Source organism: Gobius niger, assembly GCF_951799975.1.
Source record: "Gobius niger genome assembly, chromosome: 21".
Classification (NCBI taxonomy): Eukaryota; Metazoa; Chordata; class Actinopteri; order Gobiiformes; family Gobiidae; genus Gobius; species Gobius niger.
In genome coordinates this window covers 26,731,374-26,753,339 of record NC_136872.1, presented here as the reverse complement: position 1 = coordinate 26,753,339, position 21,966 = coordinate 26,731,374, and the positions used below count along the sequence as shown (strand labels likewise).

The window sequence follows — 21,966 nt, the reverse complement described above, 5'->3', positions numbered from 1 at the left end:
GGCATTTATCACGTAAAGTAAAAGAAATGCAATTTAAAACTCTTAAAAATTACTGTCCATCTGCGGAGACATTAAAGGGTAGAGCCTTGTGATTTTTGTCATGAAAATCCAGAACAAACATCGATTCTTCTCTTGCCCAGTGAGTGGAAAGTTCTGGCAGGACGTCCAGCTGGTTAAATACTAAAACTAATGATCTTGAGCCATTTACAATTGAAGATATTCTTATGTATAACTACAAACTGACGAGGGACATTTCACTTTTAATTAACCTCATCATCATTATGGGTAAACAGGGGCGTAGCACCTCATTCTGGGCCCTGGGTACAGACGATCTTGGTGGACCCCCGCTCATATTTGATGTTCTTTAACCACATAACAGTGACAGTTTTACAGTGCAGTTCATTTCATTTCTATTATAACATAATTATATAAAGACTAACCAGGTGGAAACATTGACCTGAAAACAAACACATGGAGACTTAGTTCATGGTTGGTTTGATTGTTATGTTTAACCTCTTACCCCCCGCCTGAACCAAATGCATTCTGTCCTCTTTGGCTGTTATATAGGCCTGTGTAACAGCTCATTTGAAAGCTAAGACCCACAAAACTGATCTTTTTCCTTGTGTTGTGGCTGTGTTGTGTCACCTTTTTTATGTTTTTTAATTCTTTTTTTTTTTTTTACATTTTTGTTGAATTTTTGTTGAATTTTTGTTGATTTTTTGTTGAATTTTTGTCACTTTTTGTTGAATTTTTGTAATTTTTTGTCAAATTTTTGTCAATTTTTTGTTGAATTTTTGTCATTTTTTTGTCATTTTTTTGTTGAGTTTTGGTTTAATTTTTGTCGATTTTTGGCATTTTTTGTCATTTTTTTGTCAAATTTTTGTTAAATTTTTGTCATTTTTTGGTTGAATTTTTTTCGAATTTTTGTTGCGTTTACATCCTTGTTTTCGTCTCATTTTTTGTGTCTGTTTTGGTGCTTTTTCCCCAAGCAGCTTTTTGATTAGGGTAAAGCCAAACTGGAGACAATGGGATCCGTTCAGGGGGAGTTAAGAGGTTAAAGGTCAGGGCCCGAAAATTCATCCATCATTATTGTTTGTCTAGCAGCCATTGTATTTCAGCCCGGCTGTGTTTGATTCTTACAGCATTAATTATGAGGAAACTTAGAAAGTACAATATAGAAGGCTTTTTGCAGCACTTTTGAGGGCCCCCACCCTGCACTGGGCCCTGGGTACTCAGCACCCTTTACCCCCCCCAGTCCGACGCCCCTGTGGGTAAACGCCACATTCACAAAAATAAATGGAAAAAGCAGCTGCCAAATTTGAGCTGTTTTAAAAATGATTTGTATGTTTTTATCCTCCTTGAATTTTCTAAAAAGATCCAACCAAACTGTGGAAGAAATTTGCAAAGCTGCTGATTTGTTTTTGAACCTGTAACACATTGTCATTTATTTTATTCTACTTTATTTTACTTGCCTTGCCTGTTTTATTTGCTGTCTCCACGAGATTCTGTAATAAACGTTTAAAAAAAAAAAGTATAAGATTAGCTTCTCTGCAGATTTACTTTCTTCATATTCAAGGCCGTGAATGAATTATCACCGAGGCAAATTCAAAAGTGTTTTATTGAAACTAAGAAACAAAACGAAAGCACAAACTCAAACCTGGAAGACCTGCCTGCAGCCGTTCCCCAGGATCCCCCTCCTGTTCCCCCGGCTGTGCTGCGCCCCTCCTCCGCCCCCGGGTCTCCTCTTCTACCACCGCCGGTGTCCAGACTCCGGGGGGAGACTCTCACGTCCAGGCTGAGCCCCAATGATTCAATAAAAACTCAAACGCCACTCTGTTTCTGTGAGTCTTTTCAGTGATAAAGACGAGGATAATTATGATCAATAACAATAACTGTTCATGTATTAGCATGCTGTGAAGCTAACCGTGAAGCTAATTCTGCTGATGATGTTGGTAATTGTAACATTAGGATAAAAGTTTCCTCATGAGCATGAAGCTGATACAGAATACTCGACTACAACTATCTATACTTTCTTAAATATCTTTAGGTTTGACTCTTTAAGTTCAGCTCAAAGTGAGAGTAAGAACATGTTTAATCCAGTTTAAACGTGTACATGTTCTGAGCTGTATCTGCTCTCCAGGCCTGAGCTCCATCAGGGCTGATCTGGTGGACCTGCTGCCCCCTGGTGTTCGCTCTGGGTTAATGCAGCCGTGTCTGGAGGAGTTTGGATGTGACGTATTTTAACCCCTTAACTCCCGCCTGAACCGAGCACGTTTTCTCCACTTTGGCTTTACCCCAATCCAAAAGCTTCTGGAAAAAAGGTGTGGAAATAGAGACAGAACTGAGACGAAAACAATGATGGAAATGTGACAAAAATCTGAGAAAACATTGATGAAAAAGTGGCAAAAATGTGACAAAAATGTGACAAAAAATGACAAAAAATGGACAAAAATTTGATTAAAAAAAGACAAAAATGTGACAAAAAACGACAAAAATTTGTTCTTCCCAAAGGACAATTCAAAACTGAGACAAACAAACACATTCAGTACAAACTGTAAATCATCAGGACACAAGAGAATAAAGAGGATTTTATTCAACATTTCTCACAGCTTTTTCCATCCTTACGTTTCCAGAATCAGAATTGTTTTATTGGCCTTTGTTATGATCAGGTTCAATCGTGCAACATGAAACATAAAACCTTTGCCTTAATGAAACTGAGCGTCTGAATCCTGAAACACATGTAAAGGTCAGTGGGACAAACTGGACCATCTTTGTTTATCGTCTAAACACTGATCCTGAACCTTTGCTTGTTGACTCTGCCTTAAGTCTGAAAAGCCAAAGCAAATGAATAAACTCATGATCAGAGACAAAACTAGGATAACAACTGGGAAAACTTTGACAACTTAAGTAATTATTAACTCTTTTTGACCTTTAGTTTATGATGGATGTTGTATTAGTGGATCATTAACCTGTAGCTTTGCCTGAATCAGAGTCAAAGTGCGTCTGAAGGAGCGTCAGACAGAGCAGAGTCTCCGAGTCTCCGAGTCTCCGAGTCTCCGAGTCTCCGAGTCTCCGAGTCTCCGAGTCTCACTGTTTCCTGTTGGTTCAGTCTCAGGTAAATAAACTCAGCGTTCACATGATGAGGTTTATCTCTGTGTTAAAGGCTCTGATTCTCCCCCAGGACGAGACTCGGGGGAAATGGCAGAAGGAAAAGCAAAGCCTCCAGAGGGCAGCACTGAGCCACAGCTCTGTGGGACAAAGTGAGTTTGTTTCTTATTTAACCTCCTTCAAAGACAAATGTGACTAAACTCATTACTTTATGTTTCATGTTCAACTATTCGAGTTTGTGAAAGTTCCTTCACTCGTAATAAACAGTGAGTGGATCATTCACAGATCTGTAATAAAACTGTAGATAAGGCGTTGTCACGGTAACCCACTGGAACAACAGCTCTGGCGGCCATTTTGTGATGGTCATAAAACTAACCAGACTTTTATTATTGTCGTGATTTCTCTGAATGACCTTTAATGATTCGATCTAACGCTCAGGGAAATATAATATTGACATTTGAGATTCAAACATGAATCATCTTCTCTCCACAGAAGCAGATCCACAGCCTCAGAGTCGGCTCTGTCCATGAAGAGATTCTGGTCTAAACACTTCCCTCGACTCTTCAGACGTGAACCTGCTCCAGACTCACGGTGAGAAACAAACCTGATGTGGAGTTTATCCACAGATAAAGCAGAGCAGTGAGTGGATCATTCACAGATCTGTGATGAACTCATGAACAACAGCTCTGGCGGCCATTTTGTGATGGTCATAAAACTAATGAGAATCTTTTCATTGTCGTGATTTCTCTGATTGGCCTTTGATGATTCGATCTAACGCTCAGGGAAATATAATATTTAAAGACTTAACAGATGATGTTGCGAGGTGCGGGCGACCCGGAAGTAGAAAGGCCGTCTTTCCCGCGGGTTTTCATTCATAAATATTGACAGATTTGACATCCACGTGTCCTGCTAAGGGGCCCCGTGATGACGCTTTCACCCAAATATGGTGTTTTTCCTCCTACGAGACGCTGGAGCGGAAAAGTGGAAGAACGGGCCGAGCATGCGCACTCGCTACAAAACTTCAGGGCTGGTTTTCTCTGAATGAGAGAAGCCGCACTCGGGCAGAGCCTGAGCCCTTATAGAAGCTCCCACAGACTCCACACTTTACAGGCTGAGACACAACAACATTCTGAAGGTTTTTTCAGAGGGATTTTTTGATATCTAATTCCTAGCCTGATTTATTCAGCTTTGAAACCAAAAAAAACAGGCGGAATTTGAGTTTTTACAGATTTTTTCACTGATGATTAGTTTATTGCAAAACTAAACAAAATATCCCAAATCCCCTCTGACAAAAACCTTAGTTACTAATATGTCAATAAAATAAAACCATAACATTTAATCTGGCTCAATTCATTATTTTGATTTTCGGCAATTTTGGCCATTTTAATGCTCAAAATGCCTTATTTTTATGTGAAAACATAAAATGCAATACATTTTTTTCTCATATTTATATCTGTGATGTTCAGCAAAAGTTTCAAATTGACATCTCTACATTTATTTTTTTTCCCTATTCACCTGCAGTGTCTCGCCTTAAGCCAAAATCTGCAGGAAAAACGACTTTACAGAACGAGGTCGGACTCTGCTTTATTATTACTACCATATGGAGCATGTTAAAGTAAGTTAAGATAAGTAAGGATTAAACACCTCAGAGCTGCATTAGACGGTTCTAACGCCCGACACAGTGTTGTTCCTCCTGCATTATAACGTCTAACGCGGCTCCTCGTTGTTTAATCCGCTTATACCAGGGTCCCACAAACCTAACATTTATAATAAATGTGTTTTTCATTGACTAAACTCTCTAAATCTGCCAGACTACGGGACTATTTTGTGTGGGTTATTAGCCGGTCACTGAAGGCTGGTCTCAGAGCGAGTCATTCTCCGCAGCTATTACGAGGATCTCAGTCAGGCTCAACGACACAACATCAGCACAGAATCACAACACAACAGGACTAACCCGGAAACACTTTTCCCTGGAAGGAAACACCGATATGCGGCACTCGTGGGCACCAGTTATTTACCTTTTACAAGGTTTACCCTGAAGCTAAAGCTAGCTAGCTCAACCAGCTCAACTGTTTATGGAAACAGCTGCGGTGGAGTCGCTCACACCTGGGCCCCCCCAACTCAAACTTTTATGTTTGACTTTACTAATCCAGACAAAGATGCTTCAATGCAGGATCATTTTATGTACGCCTGAAAATGATGAATAGCCTTAACCGTTTTCAATAGAAATGTAAAGCTCATATGTTATTAACAGTAGCTAACCTAGCTGCTCACTCTCCTCTACAAACATTTAGCAAACACTAAATCCATCTCATACGTTCCTGTCAGTCACTAATTACGCCTTTATCTGATTCAGCTGTGTCAGGCGTTGCTATGGCGACGCCACAGCGGAGTGACATCCCAGTGATTTAACTACCGGACTACGTGTGCGGTTATACCAAAATAATGCACCAGCCAATCAGAATCCAGTATTCACCCAGACCATGGGATAAGTTAAGTTATACATTATTAATCCCTGTAGGGAAATTCATTCTCTGCATTTGACCCGTCCTCAGTGCCGCTGGGGCGACCTGTAGGAGCATGAGCTCCAGCTTGGGCCGGCGCTCGAGGACCCATCTCCATCATGTGCAACCAGGCTGATGGTCAGAAACACCTGGCTGGAGGATTCACCTATTGTACATATTTTTAGCGATAGGGGAAACCGGAGTACCCGGAGAGAACCTACGCAGACACGGGGAGAACATGCAAACTCCACACAGAAAGGCCCCGTCCCTGGTGGGAATCGAACCCGGACCTTCTAGCTGTGAAGCATGAGCACTAACCTCTGTACTCCCGCACTCCTGCATTAACACGCCCCCTGCTGGCCAGAGGCTGACTTTACATTTCAGATTCAAACATGAATCATCTTCTATCCACAGAAGCAGATCCACAGCCTCAGTGTCGGCTCTGTCCATGAAGAGTGACCGGTCTAAAGACTTCCCTCTGAACTTCAGACGTGAACCTGCTCCAGACTCACGGTGAGAAACAAACCTGATGTGAAGTTTATCCACAGATAAAACAGAGCAGAGAGTGGATCATTCACAGATCTGTGATAAACTCATGATAAGGCGTTGTCATGGTAACCCATTGGAACAACAACTCGGGCGGCCATTTTGTGATGGTCATAAAACTAACCAGACTCTTCTTATTGTCGTGATTTCTCTGAATGACCTTTGATGATTTGATATAACGCTCAGGGAAATATAATATTTAAAGACTAAACAGATGAACGTGAGTGTGACGGGTCAAAGGAACAAAACATTATTAAATATGAATGTGGTAAAAATCAAAGCAGTAAAACTAGAAACAGAACAGGGTAAAACTGAGTTCCATAAAATCCCACATGTGAAAACTCTGTGTGAAAATCTGAGAATTTAGACGTCATTAAAATGAAAACATGGTTCATTTAAATGTCTTTAATATGATGTTCATGAAAGTTATTGTTTGTTTTCTTCTTCTCATGAACCTTATGTTGTTTTTTATTCACATCCTGAGTTTTAGCTCCTCCACTTTTCCCTCTTCAGTTTCAGGTCGTGCTGTAATATTTGTTATTTCCTGTAGATCTGAGTCTTAAACCTCAGGCCTCAGAGACACTGATGGATGAGCAGATGGATCAGTTTCCTAAATGGACCGAGACAAAGTCCAAAAGCTCAATGTGGAGACGTTTGTCACCACATTAGCACCTGCTGCTAGTTAGCTTAGTTAGCTTAGTTAGCTTAGTTAGCCACAACAATAGCTTAAAACCTTTTAGCAAAATGCTCTTCCATAACCTCTTATGTTAACCTCTAAACCCCCACCTGAACCAAGCACATTTTCTATAGTTTGGCTTTACCCAAATCTAAAGTTTCACCAAAAAAGCATTAAATATGTGACAACAACACGGCAGTCAGTTTTCTCTCAAATTACCTGAAACGTTAAAGGATCAATGACGTGTAAGGCTCTAAAAACATATTTTCAAAAAGCTTTTTCAAAACTGATGGTTTGCATATTTTTGACTCGACAATTATGTGTTTGAATAAGTTATGTTTGTTAAACAAGTATTTAAATGCATTTTTTATGTATTTGCAGTTTCTCTTCATAAAAAGTGTCGGCGGCGGAACCGAGATTTTTCTGAAATGTAAATAGTTTCCAATAATGTGCACAAAGTCAAATCTTTGCCGAGTGAATCTTGGAGCCTTTCTCCTCTGAACATTTCATCTGTGATTTGTAACTGATGCTGGAATCAGACATAAAACCAGAGGACGGAGCTCGGCCTCAGCCCAAAACAGTCATCGCTCCAGTATCGACATTTTAAAGCCATATCTGATATATTTTTCTAGTATTGTCTCTGACACTTATACCAGAGCTGGATCAGCATCTCTATAATGTTGAAATGGTCATTTGACATGTTTTTGCAGTTGCACCACCTGACATTAGCAACTCATTTCAAATGAAATGTTCTTTTATGTGGACTCTTACATTAGCTTTAGTTACTTTTAAAACAAACTGAAAAATGTTATAATAATATATTTTCTTCTGATATTTACATTGGTTGCACCACCTGACACCGAAGGTGTGACATTTTACCTTTGAGTCGGGAAAATGCTAATTTTTCTCAATTCTTGAAATACATTTTCAAACCTTTTAAGATTATTTATTTATTTTATTTATTTGATAGGGACATGTGTGAACAATAAACATGTACCAACAACATTTATAGCCAAGTCCCTAGAAGGGCTTTTCAAATTCACACAGAAAGTACAAAAAAATTACAAATCGTTTTCTCAAAAGTTTTAAAACTTTTAATATTCACATTGAGGCTTATTTGAAAGCTCGATTAAAGTGGTGATTCAGAGGTTTAAAAGCTCCACTCAATGGTCAGTGGTCAGAGATAAGTGCAGGTGAAACATATGAGAGGATCTGTGGACGATACATGGACTAAGTTTATGGACATGATATTAATGTTATTAAATGAACCATGTTGTTATAATGAATCCAAATTCACAGATGATTTAATCACATGTGGGATTTTACCACTTTCTGTTTTTCACACCTTTGATGTTTCTCAAGTCTAGTTTTACTGCTTTGGTTTTTACCACATTCATATTGTCATTAATGTTAGTTACTCTGAGCCTCATGAGACAGAACTACAGGTCAGTCCAAATATACGTCTGAAAAGTGTCCAGTCAGGAGCTCCTCCAGGACCAAATGGGGAAACTCATAAAAGCTTGTTTTAAAATTAAGGAAAGGTTTTTACTGATTGTGTTAAGATCCTGTGATTGTCTAAAAGTGACTTTGAGTGAATATTCATGTTCATATTTCAGTGAAACACTGACAAACCCTGATGCCCTTCCCTGTGTTACATTAGTATTAGAGTTGAAGTGAATCACAGAGATTCAGTTAAAGATCATAAATCCATCAGTAATGACTGGCTCCTCGTTGATCGTTATAAAGAAAATAAAGACATGAATCTGATTGTTCTGTTGGACTTTGGCTCGAGGCCTGAAGGAGCTGTGACCAGACTGAAATCCCACAGAGGGTTTTCCTCAGGGTCACAGAGAGCCCAGGTGGTGCTGAAGCTTCACCTTTGCCCTTTAAGATAAACAAGTATCACTGATCTGATTTTACTTTAATATTTGCCTTTAAGCCGAAATGGCCAGAGACTGACTTCACATTTCAGATTCAAACATGAATCATCTTCTCTCCACAGAAGCAGATCCACAGCCTCAGTGTCGGCTCTGTCCATGAAGAGTGACAAGTCTAAAGACTTCCCTCTAAACTTCAGTCATGAACCTGCTCCAGACTCACAGTAAGAACTGACCTGAACACAGAGTCTCAGCAGCTAAACTGTGCTTTATATTTGTGATTGTAACTTGTGAGATGTTAAAGACGTGCTCAGTGCTGTGTGTTTGTGTCACAGAGAAACAGAGTCAGAGCAGGACGCCTGGCCTCAGTGTGGAGACACAGGCAACAGTCCTGATCAGGGGGTTCAAGGCCCTGCACCAGGTGAGTCTGCTCAGTCTGAGACTCATCAACTACAGCAGGGAATAAGAGACCTGTTCATCAACATTAACAGGTGTCTCCTGCTCTGTGTCCAGGTGAAGGTCTCCACAAGGTTCTGAAGGAGCATAAGCAGAGCCTGAGCAGCAGATGTGAGAGTGTGACAGAGGGAAGTGAAGAATCAGGAGATAGAACTCTTCTGAACAGCATCTTCACTGAGCTGTACATCACAGAGGGCCTCAGTGAAGAGGCCAGAGCCCAACCTGAGGAGAGGAGTCTGGAGACACAGTCCAAGAAGAAGGAGGTCCAGGAGATCACCATCAGGTGCCAGGACATCTTTAAAGCTCTGCCCCCTGAGCAGCAGCAGGGGGCGCTGCAGCAGGGCTCCATCAGAGCCGTGCTGACTGTGGGCGTGGCTGGAGTGGGGAAGACCTTCTCAGTCCTGAAGTTCTGTCTGGACTGGGCCCAGGGCTCAGAGAACCAGGAGCTGCAGCTGGTGGTGCCACTGTCCTTCAGAGAGATGAACCTGGTCAGAAGGGGGCGCTACAGTCTGATGGAGCTGATCCAAGTGTTCCATCCAGCGCTGGATCCACAGGTCACTCTCATTTAGAGAAAGCTTTACCTTCATGAGGAGTTAGTCACAGTTTGATGAGTAGGAATAAAATCATAGTAAATGACTCTCAGATGTTTCCAAGAAAGTCACTGTTTTATGTCGGATCATGGAGGCCAGAGTTTGGTCTAAACCACATGTTTAGAAATGTGACTGAAGTTACTCACAAAGAGAAGGTTGAGGAAATACAGTGTTTAGGTGTTTTCACACCTGCAACATTGAATTTGTTTGACACAAACTGGAGACAGTTCACTCACGGCTACAGGTCCTTTGGGCTGATGTGACTCGATCTGTCCAATAAGAGCTCTTTTAAAAGGGTGGTGTTGATACGGTTCACTGGGGCAGTTGGAGCGACGTGAATGTGAACTGATTCTGATTTGGCCAAACACTGTTTAACTTAAGCTTCTTAAATCAAAAAAGCATCACTCACTCAAGTAGCCGATGTCCAATGTTTAATCAGGATGATGATTACGTTTCGGCATGAGCCTTCATCAGATCATTCTTTTTCTTTTTTCATCTTAGAACCACAGTGTGTGTGGTTGGACCAGCCCAGGTGGCTTAGATCATCTCCAAAGAGTGGGTGGTGCCCATCAATCAGGAAGCCACACCCAGTGCAGAGCAGCCATTTTTCTACAAAAACAAATATGGTTCAAATATATACAAATACATACAAAAGTCTGTAATACACATAGCCTGCAGTATTACACGAAGCATTTGAGATCAAAGTCAATATTTAGTCCGTGAGGAGTCAAAGTCTTTAAAAGGTGGATCTAATAGTGTTCCCTCCTTGAAAGGAGGAGAGCCAAGTTTCCACCTCTAGGGGGCAGTTTTACCTGTTCAATCCCAAGATATCTTAGGCACTGTGGCGCAGCGGTTAGTGCTCGTGCCTCACAGCTCGAAGGTCCCGGGTTCGATTCCCACCTGGACGGGGCCTTTCTGTGTTTGCATGTTCTCCCTGTGTCTGCCTAGGTCAGTGGTAGGATATAAAACATGTACAATAGGTGAATCCTCCAGCCAGGTGTTTCTGACCACCAGCTTGGCCCCACATCATGGAGACGGGTCCCCGAGCGCCGGCCCATGCTGGAGCTCACTGCTCCTACAGGTCGCCCCATGACACTGAGGATGGGTCAAATGCAGAGAACTCATTTCTCTACAGAGATTAATACATAATATAATATAATACAATACATAATATTAATATAACTTAAACTTAACTTGATGATATGGGATGGTCCAAGTTTCTGCATCTTATCGTACTTTTGTGTTTTTAGGGCTCTGCTTGTTTTACCCACATAGGCTTTTCCACAAGAACAAGTAATCAGATAAAATACAGATTTGCGAGATATGATCCTCTGATGGATATGTTTTTACCTGTATGGGGATGTTTGAAGCTGCTACAGCAGTGTGTGTCGTTACACTGACTACAGCCCCCACAACGGCGTTACCATCAGGTATAGGAGCTAAAATCACTTTATTTGATGTGGTTTTAGAGGAAGGTGTGAATGCACCAGTTTATCTCTGATGTTCCTCCCTCTTTTATAAACCACCAGGGGGTGCTCTTTAAAAGTATCACTTAAAAGTGGGTCAGATTGTCAGACATGCCAATGTTTTGTTAAAATGTTCTTCAATTTCTCTGAACCCTTTGAGTAGACAGTAGAGAATATTGGACGATTACTTGATTGTTCAGTTGGATTGGCCCTAAGAAGATTCAGCCTTGGTCTGCATTTTACTTTGGTGGCAGAACAATTAAGAACAGATTATTTGTAACCCCCTTGTTCAAAGTTTGACATCATAGTGTTCAAAAGATCCAAAAAACTTAACTGTTGGTGGTTGTGATCCATGGAAAATGATAAAAATGGAGAGCGGGAATTCAAATATGTCAAAAAGGCCTCAAGCTTAAGTTTAGATCCTTTGAACAAGCAGAATATATCATCCAGATATATATTCCAGAGATATATATATTTTCTTTAAACTCATTATGGTTATGAATCCAGTTCTCCTCAAACAGACCCATGTACAGATTACAAAATGAAGGGCTGCCCAAAGGCGCTCCATGTTTCTGAATATAGATTGTGTCTTGAAAAATCCAATAGTTGTGCTTAAGAATAATCTTTATCATGTCTAAAATAGCATGAATAGATGGATTTTCAAAATCAAATTGAGAGACATAATGTTTAACAGCCTCAATCCCCTCTTCAGGAGGTATAGATGTTTACATAGAATTGATATCAAAGACACTGAATACCATTCATCCTCGCTTGAGATAAAGTCAATAGATTCAATCATATTTGCCATGTGTCCAGTGTCCTTTACAAAAGATGGCAAAACCTCAGCAGCAGGTCGAATAGTGCTATCAGTAAAGATAGACAAATTGGATGTAAGTGAATAACTTAAGCTTCTGTCACAAACTGAAGTAAACCAACACAGACTGTCTGGTGACAAAGAGGATCCACAAACAGAAAAGTGTGACGAGGAAACAACTAAACTCTAATGGATCTTTGGTCACGTTTTACAGCCATGTTTTAAAGTTAATCTGTGGGTTGTGTAATCAGTGTGTGAAATGTCTGTGGGGTCCGACCCCCCGATTAACCTATCAGACCCTGGGGCCCGATCTTGAGGGCGAAGGAAAACGTGGTAGAGCAAAGGTGCAGACACAAGCGCACTCTGCACTCTGGCCCGCGGTGAAGTGAGCTGGGCCAGCGGCACCTGAAGGGCACATCACGGGCAGGGATTGGGCACATTGTGCAGACTCAGACTGAAACTACCATCAACATAGTTGGAACATAGGCCTCTACTACACTAACGGTCCCTAAATGTGACCGGCCAATCTACGAGCGTAGGCGGCTTCCCTTGATTTGTTTGCATTCTGTTTTTGTCGGCTGTGTGCAGGTTACGCATATCGCTGCCGTAGTCATTGTCCATGGCACTAATGATGGTGTGTGCGTTCTTCTCTCCCTCTGTGGTCAAATGAGCGTGTGTTGAGAGATGTAGGGATGATCATTGTCATTGTGCACGTGCCCAAATTTGTCCCGCCGAAACAATTCTGTTGGCCCACCAGAGAGTGACCTACTTTTGCGCTGGTGTGGTTAAAACTCTCTTCCATTCATTCTCAATGGTAAATATGCATGCAGTACACTTTTTGACCACTAGTGTCAAATTGGGGGGCGCTGTTTCACTCCTTTTGGAAACACTGGTGTGCTGTCTTGGTATTTATCAATCACAGAGCGTAGTAGCATCAACTTTCAGTTTTCCAACTTTTATTGCAAAGGTTGTTACATCGATAACAGTGTATGTTAAAAAAAATGACTTATAAAAGAATTGATGCTGAACTGACACTTTCAAAATAATCTAATGTGGCATTTTCTTTGAGTTAAAGAATGAGGAAAAGTTACTGTAGGAGCTGTAGATACAGGTGTTTTTTTTGTTTGTTTTTTACATTTTGCACTAAATTGCTACAGTTGTTGATTTTGTTCTACTAAAACTAGGCTTTTGCCATAGTTACCATTTGTTTTAATATAGCATGATATTTACATAGATAGAAACAAATGCGAATGTAATTTGCAGTTACATGTGTTAACACGGTGATGTCAAGCACGTTTTGCTTGAATTCACCGTGTTTGGCCCCGACTCACAGGCACTTTTTCATTTTGGCCTCGGAGACAAAAAGTTCGGGCCCCCCTGGTTTACACTTTAGTCCTAAATCAAACATGTGTGAATGAGCCTTAAATGTTTCTCTGCCCCACAGACGCTCACAGCCCACACTCTGTCCGTCTGTAAACTCCTGTTCATCTTTGACGGCCTCGACGAGAGCAGACTGTCTCTGGACTTCAGCTGTGAGCTCATCTCTGAGGTCACACAGAGGTCAGAGGTGGGCGTACTGTTGGTGAACCTCATCAGAGGCGCTCTGCTTCCTCACGCCCTTATATGGATCACCTCCCGCCCAGCGGCGGCCCATCAGATCCCAGCGCGGTGCGTGCACAGGGTCACGGAGGTCAGGGGCTTCATCACTGACCCACAGAAGGAGCAGTACTTCAGGAAGAGGTTCTCAGATGAAGAGCAGCTTCAAACAGTCCTGTCCCACCTCAGAACCTCCCGCAGCCTCCACAACATGAGCCAGATCCCAGTCTTCTGCTGGATCACCTCCACAGTCCTGGACCACATGTTGAGAAGCCATCAGAGCGGACCACTGCCCCAGACCCTCACAGACATGTACGCACACTTCCTGTTGGTGCAGACGCACAGGAAGAGGAAGTACAAACAGACACAAACAGAGGTCAGGTCTGAGACCTGGGGGCTGACAGAGGCCGACACAGAGCTGCTCCTGAAGCTGGGGAGACTGGCCTTTGAGCATCTGCAGACAGGAAACATCATGTTCTACCAAGAAGACCTGGAGCAGGTGGGTCTGGACCTGAGCGAGGCCTCGGTCTACTCCGGACTCTGCACTGAGATCTTCAAACGAGAGAGTGTCTTCAACCAGTCAGTCTACTGCTTCATCCACCTGAGCGTGCAGGAGTTTCTGGCAGCCGTTTACCTTCACCACTGCTTTAAGAACAACGAGGAGGTGGTCTGGGAGTTTATTGGGGAATTTAGATGGTCCATGTCACGATTAAGTCTCAATTACTTTCTCATGAAAGCTCTTGAAAAGTCCCTGCAGAGTCCAAACGGCCACCTGGACCTGTTTGTGCGGTTCCTTCATGGCCTCAGTCTGGAGTCCAACCACAGACTTTTAGGAGCTCTGCTGAGTCCAATCGACCAATCAGAAATCACAGAAGTCATTAAGAACCTTAAAGAGATGAGCTCAGTGAAGGTCTCCCCCGACAGAAGCATCAACATCTTCCACTGTCTGATGGAGCTGAAAGACCAGTCTGTGCAGCAGCAGATCCAGGACTTCCTGAAGTCTGGAGGTGGATCTAAGGAGAAACTGTCTGAGATCCAGTGCTCGGCTCTGGCCTACGTGCTGCAGATGTCAGAGCAGGTCCTGGAGGAGCTGGACCTAAACAAATACAGCACGTCTCCTCAGGGTAAACTGAGACTGATCCCAGCGGTGAGGAACTGCAGGAAGGCTGTGTGAGTCCTCAGTCACAGACAGAAGCTTCACAGACCTGTTAGAATCACTCACATGTCGCTCTAACATCTGTTACAGGTTTGTTAAGTGTGGACTCTCAGATCTTCACTGTGAAGTGGTGGCGTCAGCGCTGAGCTCCAGCCCCTCCCATCTCAGAGAGTTGGATCTGAGTGAAAATGTCCTGAGTGACTCCTCAGTGTCTGTGCTGTGTGCAGGTCTGAAGAGTCCTCACTGTCAGCTCTCCTCTCTCAGGTCAGTGCAGGTCTGAAGAGTCCTCACTGTCAGCTCTCCTCTCTCAGGTCAGTGTCAGGTCTGTGACGGCTCTCGCTCGTCCATCCTCCACTCTCCTCATCCTTTAATCACTGAGTGATGGGACGTAGCCGTTCTCTGAGAGTGAAGGAAAGTGTAGGAGATCATGTCTGAAAAACCACAGCATTTACCCCCGACCTCTGAGTCCTGCTCCAAACCAGAGTCTCAGATGTTCAGCTGTAGCTACAGAAACTCCTCTGACTTTACTCTGGACTTAATCACTTCATTTATTCTTTATTCAGATTGAGGAACTGTGGTTTGTCAGAGATCAGCTGTTCCTCTCTGACCTCAGCTCTGAAGTCCAACCCCTCACATCTCACTCAGCTGGACCTGGGTTATAACGATATGTCTGACTCAGGAGTGTCTCATCTGTGTGGTTTTCTGCAAAGATCAGACTGTCGCCTGCAGATTCTCAGGTCCGTTCACTGTCTCTGTGTCAGGGCTCAAGTTTTGTTTGGTTTTGTTTTGTTTGTGACAAAAATGATTAATTTCCAGCAGAATAAAAAGTTAGAAGTTTTATCCATAGACTTTTAGAGTATATTAACACATTGAGTGCCAAAAAGAAAAAAACATGTTTTTGCATTTTTGTTTTTTATTTGTTTTTTTCATTTTAAAACGAGACAGTCTTAGCCTGGCCTGAGTCAGACTGATCCTCATGTTCACAGATTCATGGGGGAAACAGTCTGGAATTGTGCGATTTGAATCTCGCTGACTTCAGCAAAACCAAGACGAGCCAATCATAGCGCGGGAGCTCTGTGTGTCGTCTTCTGTGCTAGGATTTACCATCAAACTCCTCCGGCCGTGACCAAAACAGTGAAGATGGCGACACAACAGTTAATCGTGTGTTTTCAAAGCCCCGCCCAGTGGCCCCGCCCAGCGGCCCCGCCCAGCGGCCCCGCCCAGCGGTCCTGCAGCAGCTCAGTGTCAGACAGAGGAGGGAGAGCAGAGGGATCTCCTGCACAGAACATCTCCTCACCTTGTGCTTCAGATGCTCTTTAGTTTTTTATCCGTCGGCCTCATAATCACAGACCAATGAGGTCGACAAGCCGACAGTTTATGATCTAAACATAAACCTTGTGTCAGACGCGAGCGCTGTTTACTGCGAGTCACCACCGCGTCCTCGGCAACGTGTTTTTGTAACAATATTTCAGCTCCATGTTCTCTTCAAACAACGTGAAACTCAGGCCCAGACATTCTCAATAGTCCATGTTCTTTTCTTGAAGAGTGAAGAGTGAAATGAGGGAGACAGTTGTGTTTCATAAAACACACAATATTTGATCAAACTAGCCTCTGTTTAGCTTAGGATTTCTGAGGAACCGAGACACGTAGAATGAAAGTGTTTCCATCTCCTGAGAGCTGAGAGTCTCAGCTTTCAAACGAGCCACAGCCTGTGTCCATAACTATAACACAGAATACACTGTGGTGCTACAAATATCAGGAAAAATGGTCTGGATTGTTGGCACTCAATGTGTTAAATGTCTTTCTAAAAATAATCACAAAATAAATGAAATATTTTCATCTATTTATACTTTTTATCCCTTAAGATTTGTATATTGTTCAAACTATATTTTAGAAAGTTGTAGAAAAGAATTAGACTTTAAACAATTTGTGGAAAAGTGAGTACTTTTAACTCTAGTTTGACGTTTGGACGCAGCCAGTTTCCTACTTGGCTGCGCTCTGGGAGCTCATGATCTGATTGGCTGCTCATCAGCTGTTTTTCACAGCTTTTTTTCAGCAGCGAAAAAAATACGCTGAATTTTTTTCAATATGGTGGTGAAATCCGGATGCAAAAAATTCAGATACATAAATTCAGTGTATAAAAAACACCTTGATACTAAAAACACAAATTAACCTTCATTTTCTTTGTGTTTGTTTTATCTGTTTTTTTTCTCTGGACTTTAAGAACTTTATTTATTCATGTATTTATTTTATTCAGATTGTGGAACTGTGGTTTGACAAAGATCAGCTGTTCCTCTCTGGCCTCAGCTCTGAAGTCCAACCCCTCACATCTCACTGAGCTGGGGCTGAATGCCAACGGTCTGAGAGACTCAGACGTGAAGGAGCTCCTGGTCCTCAAACAGAGCCCTGACTGTCGACTGGAGACACTGACGTGAGTCCAGACTTTATCAGACGGTTCTGAACCTGGAACATTTTCTATTTTCTAAAAACACTGAGGCTGTTGGAGTTTGTTTTAAAGAGTTTTTTAATCTTAAATCCATTCTATCATTAAAGGTTATTTATGAAGATCAAGTGTTAACCATGTTATTACGTTATATCCTTATGAAATACAGACCTGGAGTGAGTTTAGTTTCAATAATCATCATATTCAGTTTATCTCCGTCTTCCTCAGTCACACCAGCCCACACTCCGATACACGGGAGATTTAACTGTTTTAAAGACTTTATTATTTTTCATTGTCTTTCCATATTAATTATTGTGAATAATTATAAGTTGTAATAAATAATTCCTGATTTCTGCTTCTCCACAGCGGGAGTTTTTATTAATGATGTTCAGCAGCTCCAGATCAGACGCCTCAGTCTGAGTCCAGGAGAATAAACAGAAGGATCCAGGATCACGGCTCAGAGGAACAGGTCTGAGCTCCATCAAGAACCTGGAGACAAAAAGAGAGAAGAAAGTGAAGTCCTTCAGACTCTCCAGGCGTCTGATCCTGGAGCTTTGATCTGCTTGACTAATTGATATTATTACATTGATCTGATATTATGATCTGATGAAGAACAGTTTGTTCAGATCAGATGGAAACTCTCTGAAGAAGCACAGTCTGACCTTCAGTCTTGTTGTAAACTTTGTCCCTTGAGTGAAATAAAGTGCTTCATGACTTCAGACGACGTCCTGGTGTCGTTTCATCATAAATGTTTCCTTGTTCCTTGGTTGTATTTAATACACTGTAAATGCTCTAATATAGGCCGGGGCCGTTATTTACTCCAGGGCATCCAGGACCAGGCCTTTATTTCTATTTGAGCAAAATGTACGATGTTAATGAACATTTCAAACCCTCTCCCAGCGGCTGGAACATTGACGCCTTTTATTTTGTCGGGACAACAGGAAGTGTTCCGTTGCTGTTAGCGGAGCTTTGACATCAGTGTCACTGCAGGTTTCTGTTTCGTTTTTACCCCGGACCTGATTATTTGTTGTTATCTCGTGTAAAGGCGAGTTTAGACGGAGCGTTTGTGTTTGTGATCGATCATAAAAGACCTGAGAGAAGACTGTGTCCTCTGTCGTCGACTTGGCTCTGACCATTACTGCGTGTTTTTTAATGTCACTGGTTTGATTCAGAGAAAGTCCTCGGCAAAAACTGTGAGGAAACGTAATTTCACCCCTGAAGTGGCTGCAAAATATATTGATGCTTTACAACAAATTCCTCCAGTGACTTTACCTGCTCACTGTGATTTTATTGTTGACAACGTTAACAGTAAACTACTCACTGCCCCCGATACAGTTGCACCATTTAAACTTATAAAGGTTAATCCTAAACCCCTTCCCCCTTGGAGAATCACGGAGCTAAAACAACTTAAGAGAAATTGCAGGAAGGCCGAGAGGAGATGGAGGAAAAGCAAAATAACGATAAATTATCAAATATTCCGTGCCCAACAAAAGACCTACAATACAGCAACAAGAAATGCAAGAAACACATTCTTTTCCACAATAATCACCAATCATAAAAGTAACTCAAAAGTCTTATTCTCAATGATAGAAACTGTTTTAAACCCTGATTTAAACAAAACTCCTTTTAACCCCACAGACGCCTCCGTTAGGAGTTTGCAGACACTTCAGAGGAAAGATAGACACTATCAGAGGTTAGATTTTAGGCCCGATTTAGGGCCGAGATATCATGCCTGAGAGTCGGGTTCGGGTCGGGTCGGGTTTAAATTTTTTCTTTTTTTTTTTTTTTTAATCTCGAATAAGATACACGCATCACCTTTTTCGTTTCATTAATACGAAATCTGATCATAACCTTCTTTAAAATGGACGAACAGTTTACTTCTCTTGTGGAAAGATATAAACTTTAGTAACAACTGTTATAAAGCAGCGAGAGCAGAGCATGCAGTGCACACGTGAACGTGGCCCCGCCCCCGCCCCGCCCACAGCATCAATCTCACAAATATGATTGGTTTATTTCGGGCTTGGGTCTACATTTTACGGTAATTGGTCGGGGTCGGGTCGGCTTTATGCCCGCGGGCTCGGATCGGGTCGGGCTGAATTTTTTGGGCCCGACCTAATCTCTAGACACTATCAGATGTAATATTTGATCTACCCAAAGTAACACGGTTCTAAATACATCTGATGGTCTATTTGTTCCAGAGGAAACACTGGACAGTTTTGTCCTGGTTAATGCTGAGATGTTTGATAAAGTTTTCTCCTCAGTGAGTTCCACCACATGTCCTTTAGACCCGGTCCCAACGCCGTTTTTTAAAACATTTTATGGATCTTTTAGAGACGAGCTTCTCAACATGATGAATTGCTCTCTTCACACAAGGTCTTCCCTGCTGCGTTTAAAGGGGCGGTGGTGAGGCCCCTGTTGAAGAAGAGCAATTTGGACTGTAAAGATTTTAAAAATTTCAGACCAGTTTCCAACTTACCATTTTTAAGCAAAATCATAGAAAAACTTGTCTTTATCCAACTTAATGATTTTATTACTGAACAAAATGTCCTTGTGAAATTCCAGTCCGAGGCCGCCCTCTTAAAGATTTTAAATGACTTTGGATACTTGCTCCTCTAAGGTCCATTGAATTACATGTGGTGTGCCCCAGGGTTCAGTTTTAGGCCCAGTGCTTTTTAACCTGTATATGCTCCTCTTGGTGATGTCAGGATCAGGAGACCCGGGGTCGACTTTCACAGTTATGCTGATGATACACAGTTATACATCTCCATGTCTCCTGATGACACCAGGCCAATAGATGTACTTTTTAACTGCATTTTAGAATCAAATCCTGGATGGCAGAAAACTTTCTCCAGCTTAACCAGGACAAAACTGAAATGTTAATCATCGCTCCTGAGGCCCAGAGAGAGACTTTTACCCAAACTACAGTCACTGTCTATGAATCCTTCCTCACAGGTGAAGAACCTGGTGTGATCTTTGACTCTGAGCTGACTTTTATTCCACACATTAAGAATATCACAAAGATAGGTTTTTACCATCTAAAGAACATGGCCAGAGTCGCCCCATTCTCTCTCGGGCCAACACGGAGACGCTCATGCTTTTATCACCAGTCGTATCCACTACTGTAATGCCCTGCTTTCTACTCTTCCCAAAAAGAGGATCTCAGGTTTACAGCGGCTCCTGACGAAGACCAGGAGGCGGGACCACATTACACCTGACGAAGACCAGGAGGCGGGACCACATTACACCTGACGAAGACCAGGAGGCGGGACCACATTACACCTGACGAAGACCAGGAGGCGGGACCACATTACCGCAGTGTCCCCCTCAGCCCGGGTTCCCGTTTGTTTACTTCCTGCACATGAGTTTTCATTTACTCATACTGGAGTAGATGAAAACTCATGTGGAATGAGCAGAGGTTACTCAGTTACATTTACTCCAGTACTTGAGTAACATGTTGAAGAAATTGTACTTCTTAGAGCACTTTTATTTTGCAGTGCTTTTTACTTCTACTTGAGTAAAATCACAATGAAATATCTGTTTGTTACTCGAGTACAAATACTTTTTCCACTGTGAGTAAATATGTAAGTGGCGCATTATCACTTCATTATCGACTGGATCTGTTTGGGAAAGATCTTTTTCATCTTGTCAGGACAATAATAACAACTGAGCTCATGATTGGCCTGTGATTATTCAGCTTTACCCAAATCTAAAACCTGAAACATGAAAATGTGACAAAAATGTGACAAAAAATAGAAAAAAAAATAGAAGAATTGAACAAAAAAAGTGCTTAAAGGATGAATGTGGATCAAAGCCAGTGTGAAGTGTTTCTGCAGAGCGTCTGCCGACTCAGCACAAACTCTGAAAAACAACAACACATTTACACGTTTACAAATGAGGAGAATAAAAAGTTTTGGAGCTTTATTTGATTTGAATCTTCAGAGACATAAAGAGTCAGACGGTTTGTGATGAATAATCCTCTTCATCTTATTTGATTCTATGCTTGATTCGAGCGTGTGATCTGAGACTCACCTGCAGCGACGCCGAGGCAGTTTGACCTGGGGGGGCGTGGCCTGAGCGGGTTTGTTACATCATCGCCAGGAAAACCCAGAGTCACATGATCAGAGTCACATGATCAGACTGGACTGCAGAGGGAAAAGTCCAGACACACGGGGACTTTAGGGAGGGAGGATTCAAACAGGAGGAACTAAACCCCCGCCTGATCCCACAGCATTTTCTCCACTTCAGCTTCAAATCAAATCAAATCAAAATGTGTCTGAAAACTGGCTCCACTTTTGGACACGTTTGTGAGAAGTTCATCAAACCTTTGTTCATTGATCTGAAAGAGCAGACGCTGCACTTTTCCTGACTCCTGATTGGACAAAAGAGTTTATACACTGCTCACAAAAACTTAGGGCACACTCAAAAAACACATCCTAGATGTTAATCAATTCGATTTTTTAGATGAAAATCTTTATTCATAGTGTAGGGCAATGTGTTGAGAACAAAATAACATAAGAATGAGAAATGGAAATCAAATTCTCAGCCCCTGGAGGTCTGGATCCAAAATTATAGTCAAAATCAAAGTGACAAATCAGGTCACTGGTTGATCCAAATTCTGTAGAAATTCCTCCAAACGAGTCTGTATCATCCTCAGTCGTGTGTGTGGCCTCCACGTGCCTGAATGCACTCCCTACAACGCCTGGACATGCTCCTGATGAGACCACGGATGTCCTC

General features: G+C 42.1%; 2 protein-coding genes across 2 annotated transcripts in view; both read left to right on the top strand.

Moving 5' to 3' along the window:
- Nucleotides 1-21,966, top strand: part of LOC306981091 (NACHT, LRR and PYD domains-containing protein 3-like) — a gene marked incomplete at both ends in the record, with an annotated part of 491,281 nt that overhangs the window by 250,274 nt on the left and 219,041 nt on the right. Inside the window, one exon of the mRNA XM_079580641.1 lies at nt 15,353-15,526. Coding sequence (XP_079436767.1) covers nt 15,353-15,526 — 174 coding nt within the window. The remainder of the gene's footprint in view (nt 1-15,352; nt 15,527-21,966) is intronic.
- Nucleotides 8,914-15,069, top strand: LOC306980682 (protein NLRC3-like; the record flags this gene model as incomplete). Its single annotated transcript, XM_079580111.1, has 4 exons — nt 8,914-8,935; nt 9,225-9,721; nt 13,482-14,803; nt 14,880-15,069. The coding sequence occupies 4 exons, from the start codon at nt 8,914-8,916 to the stop codon at nt 15,067-15,069; spliced, it is 2,031 nt and encodes a 676-aa protein (XP_079436237.1).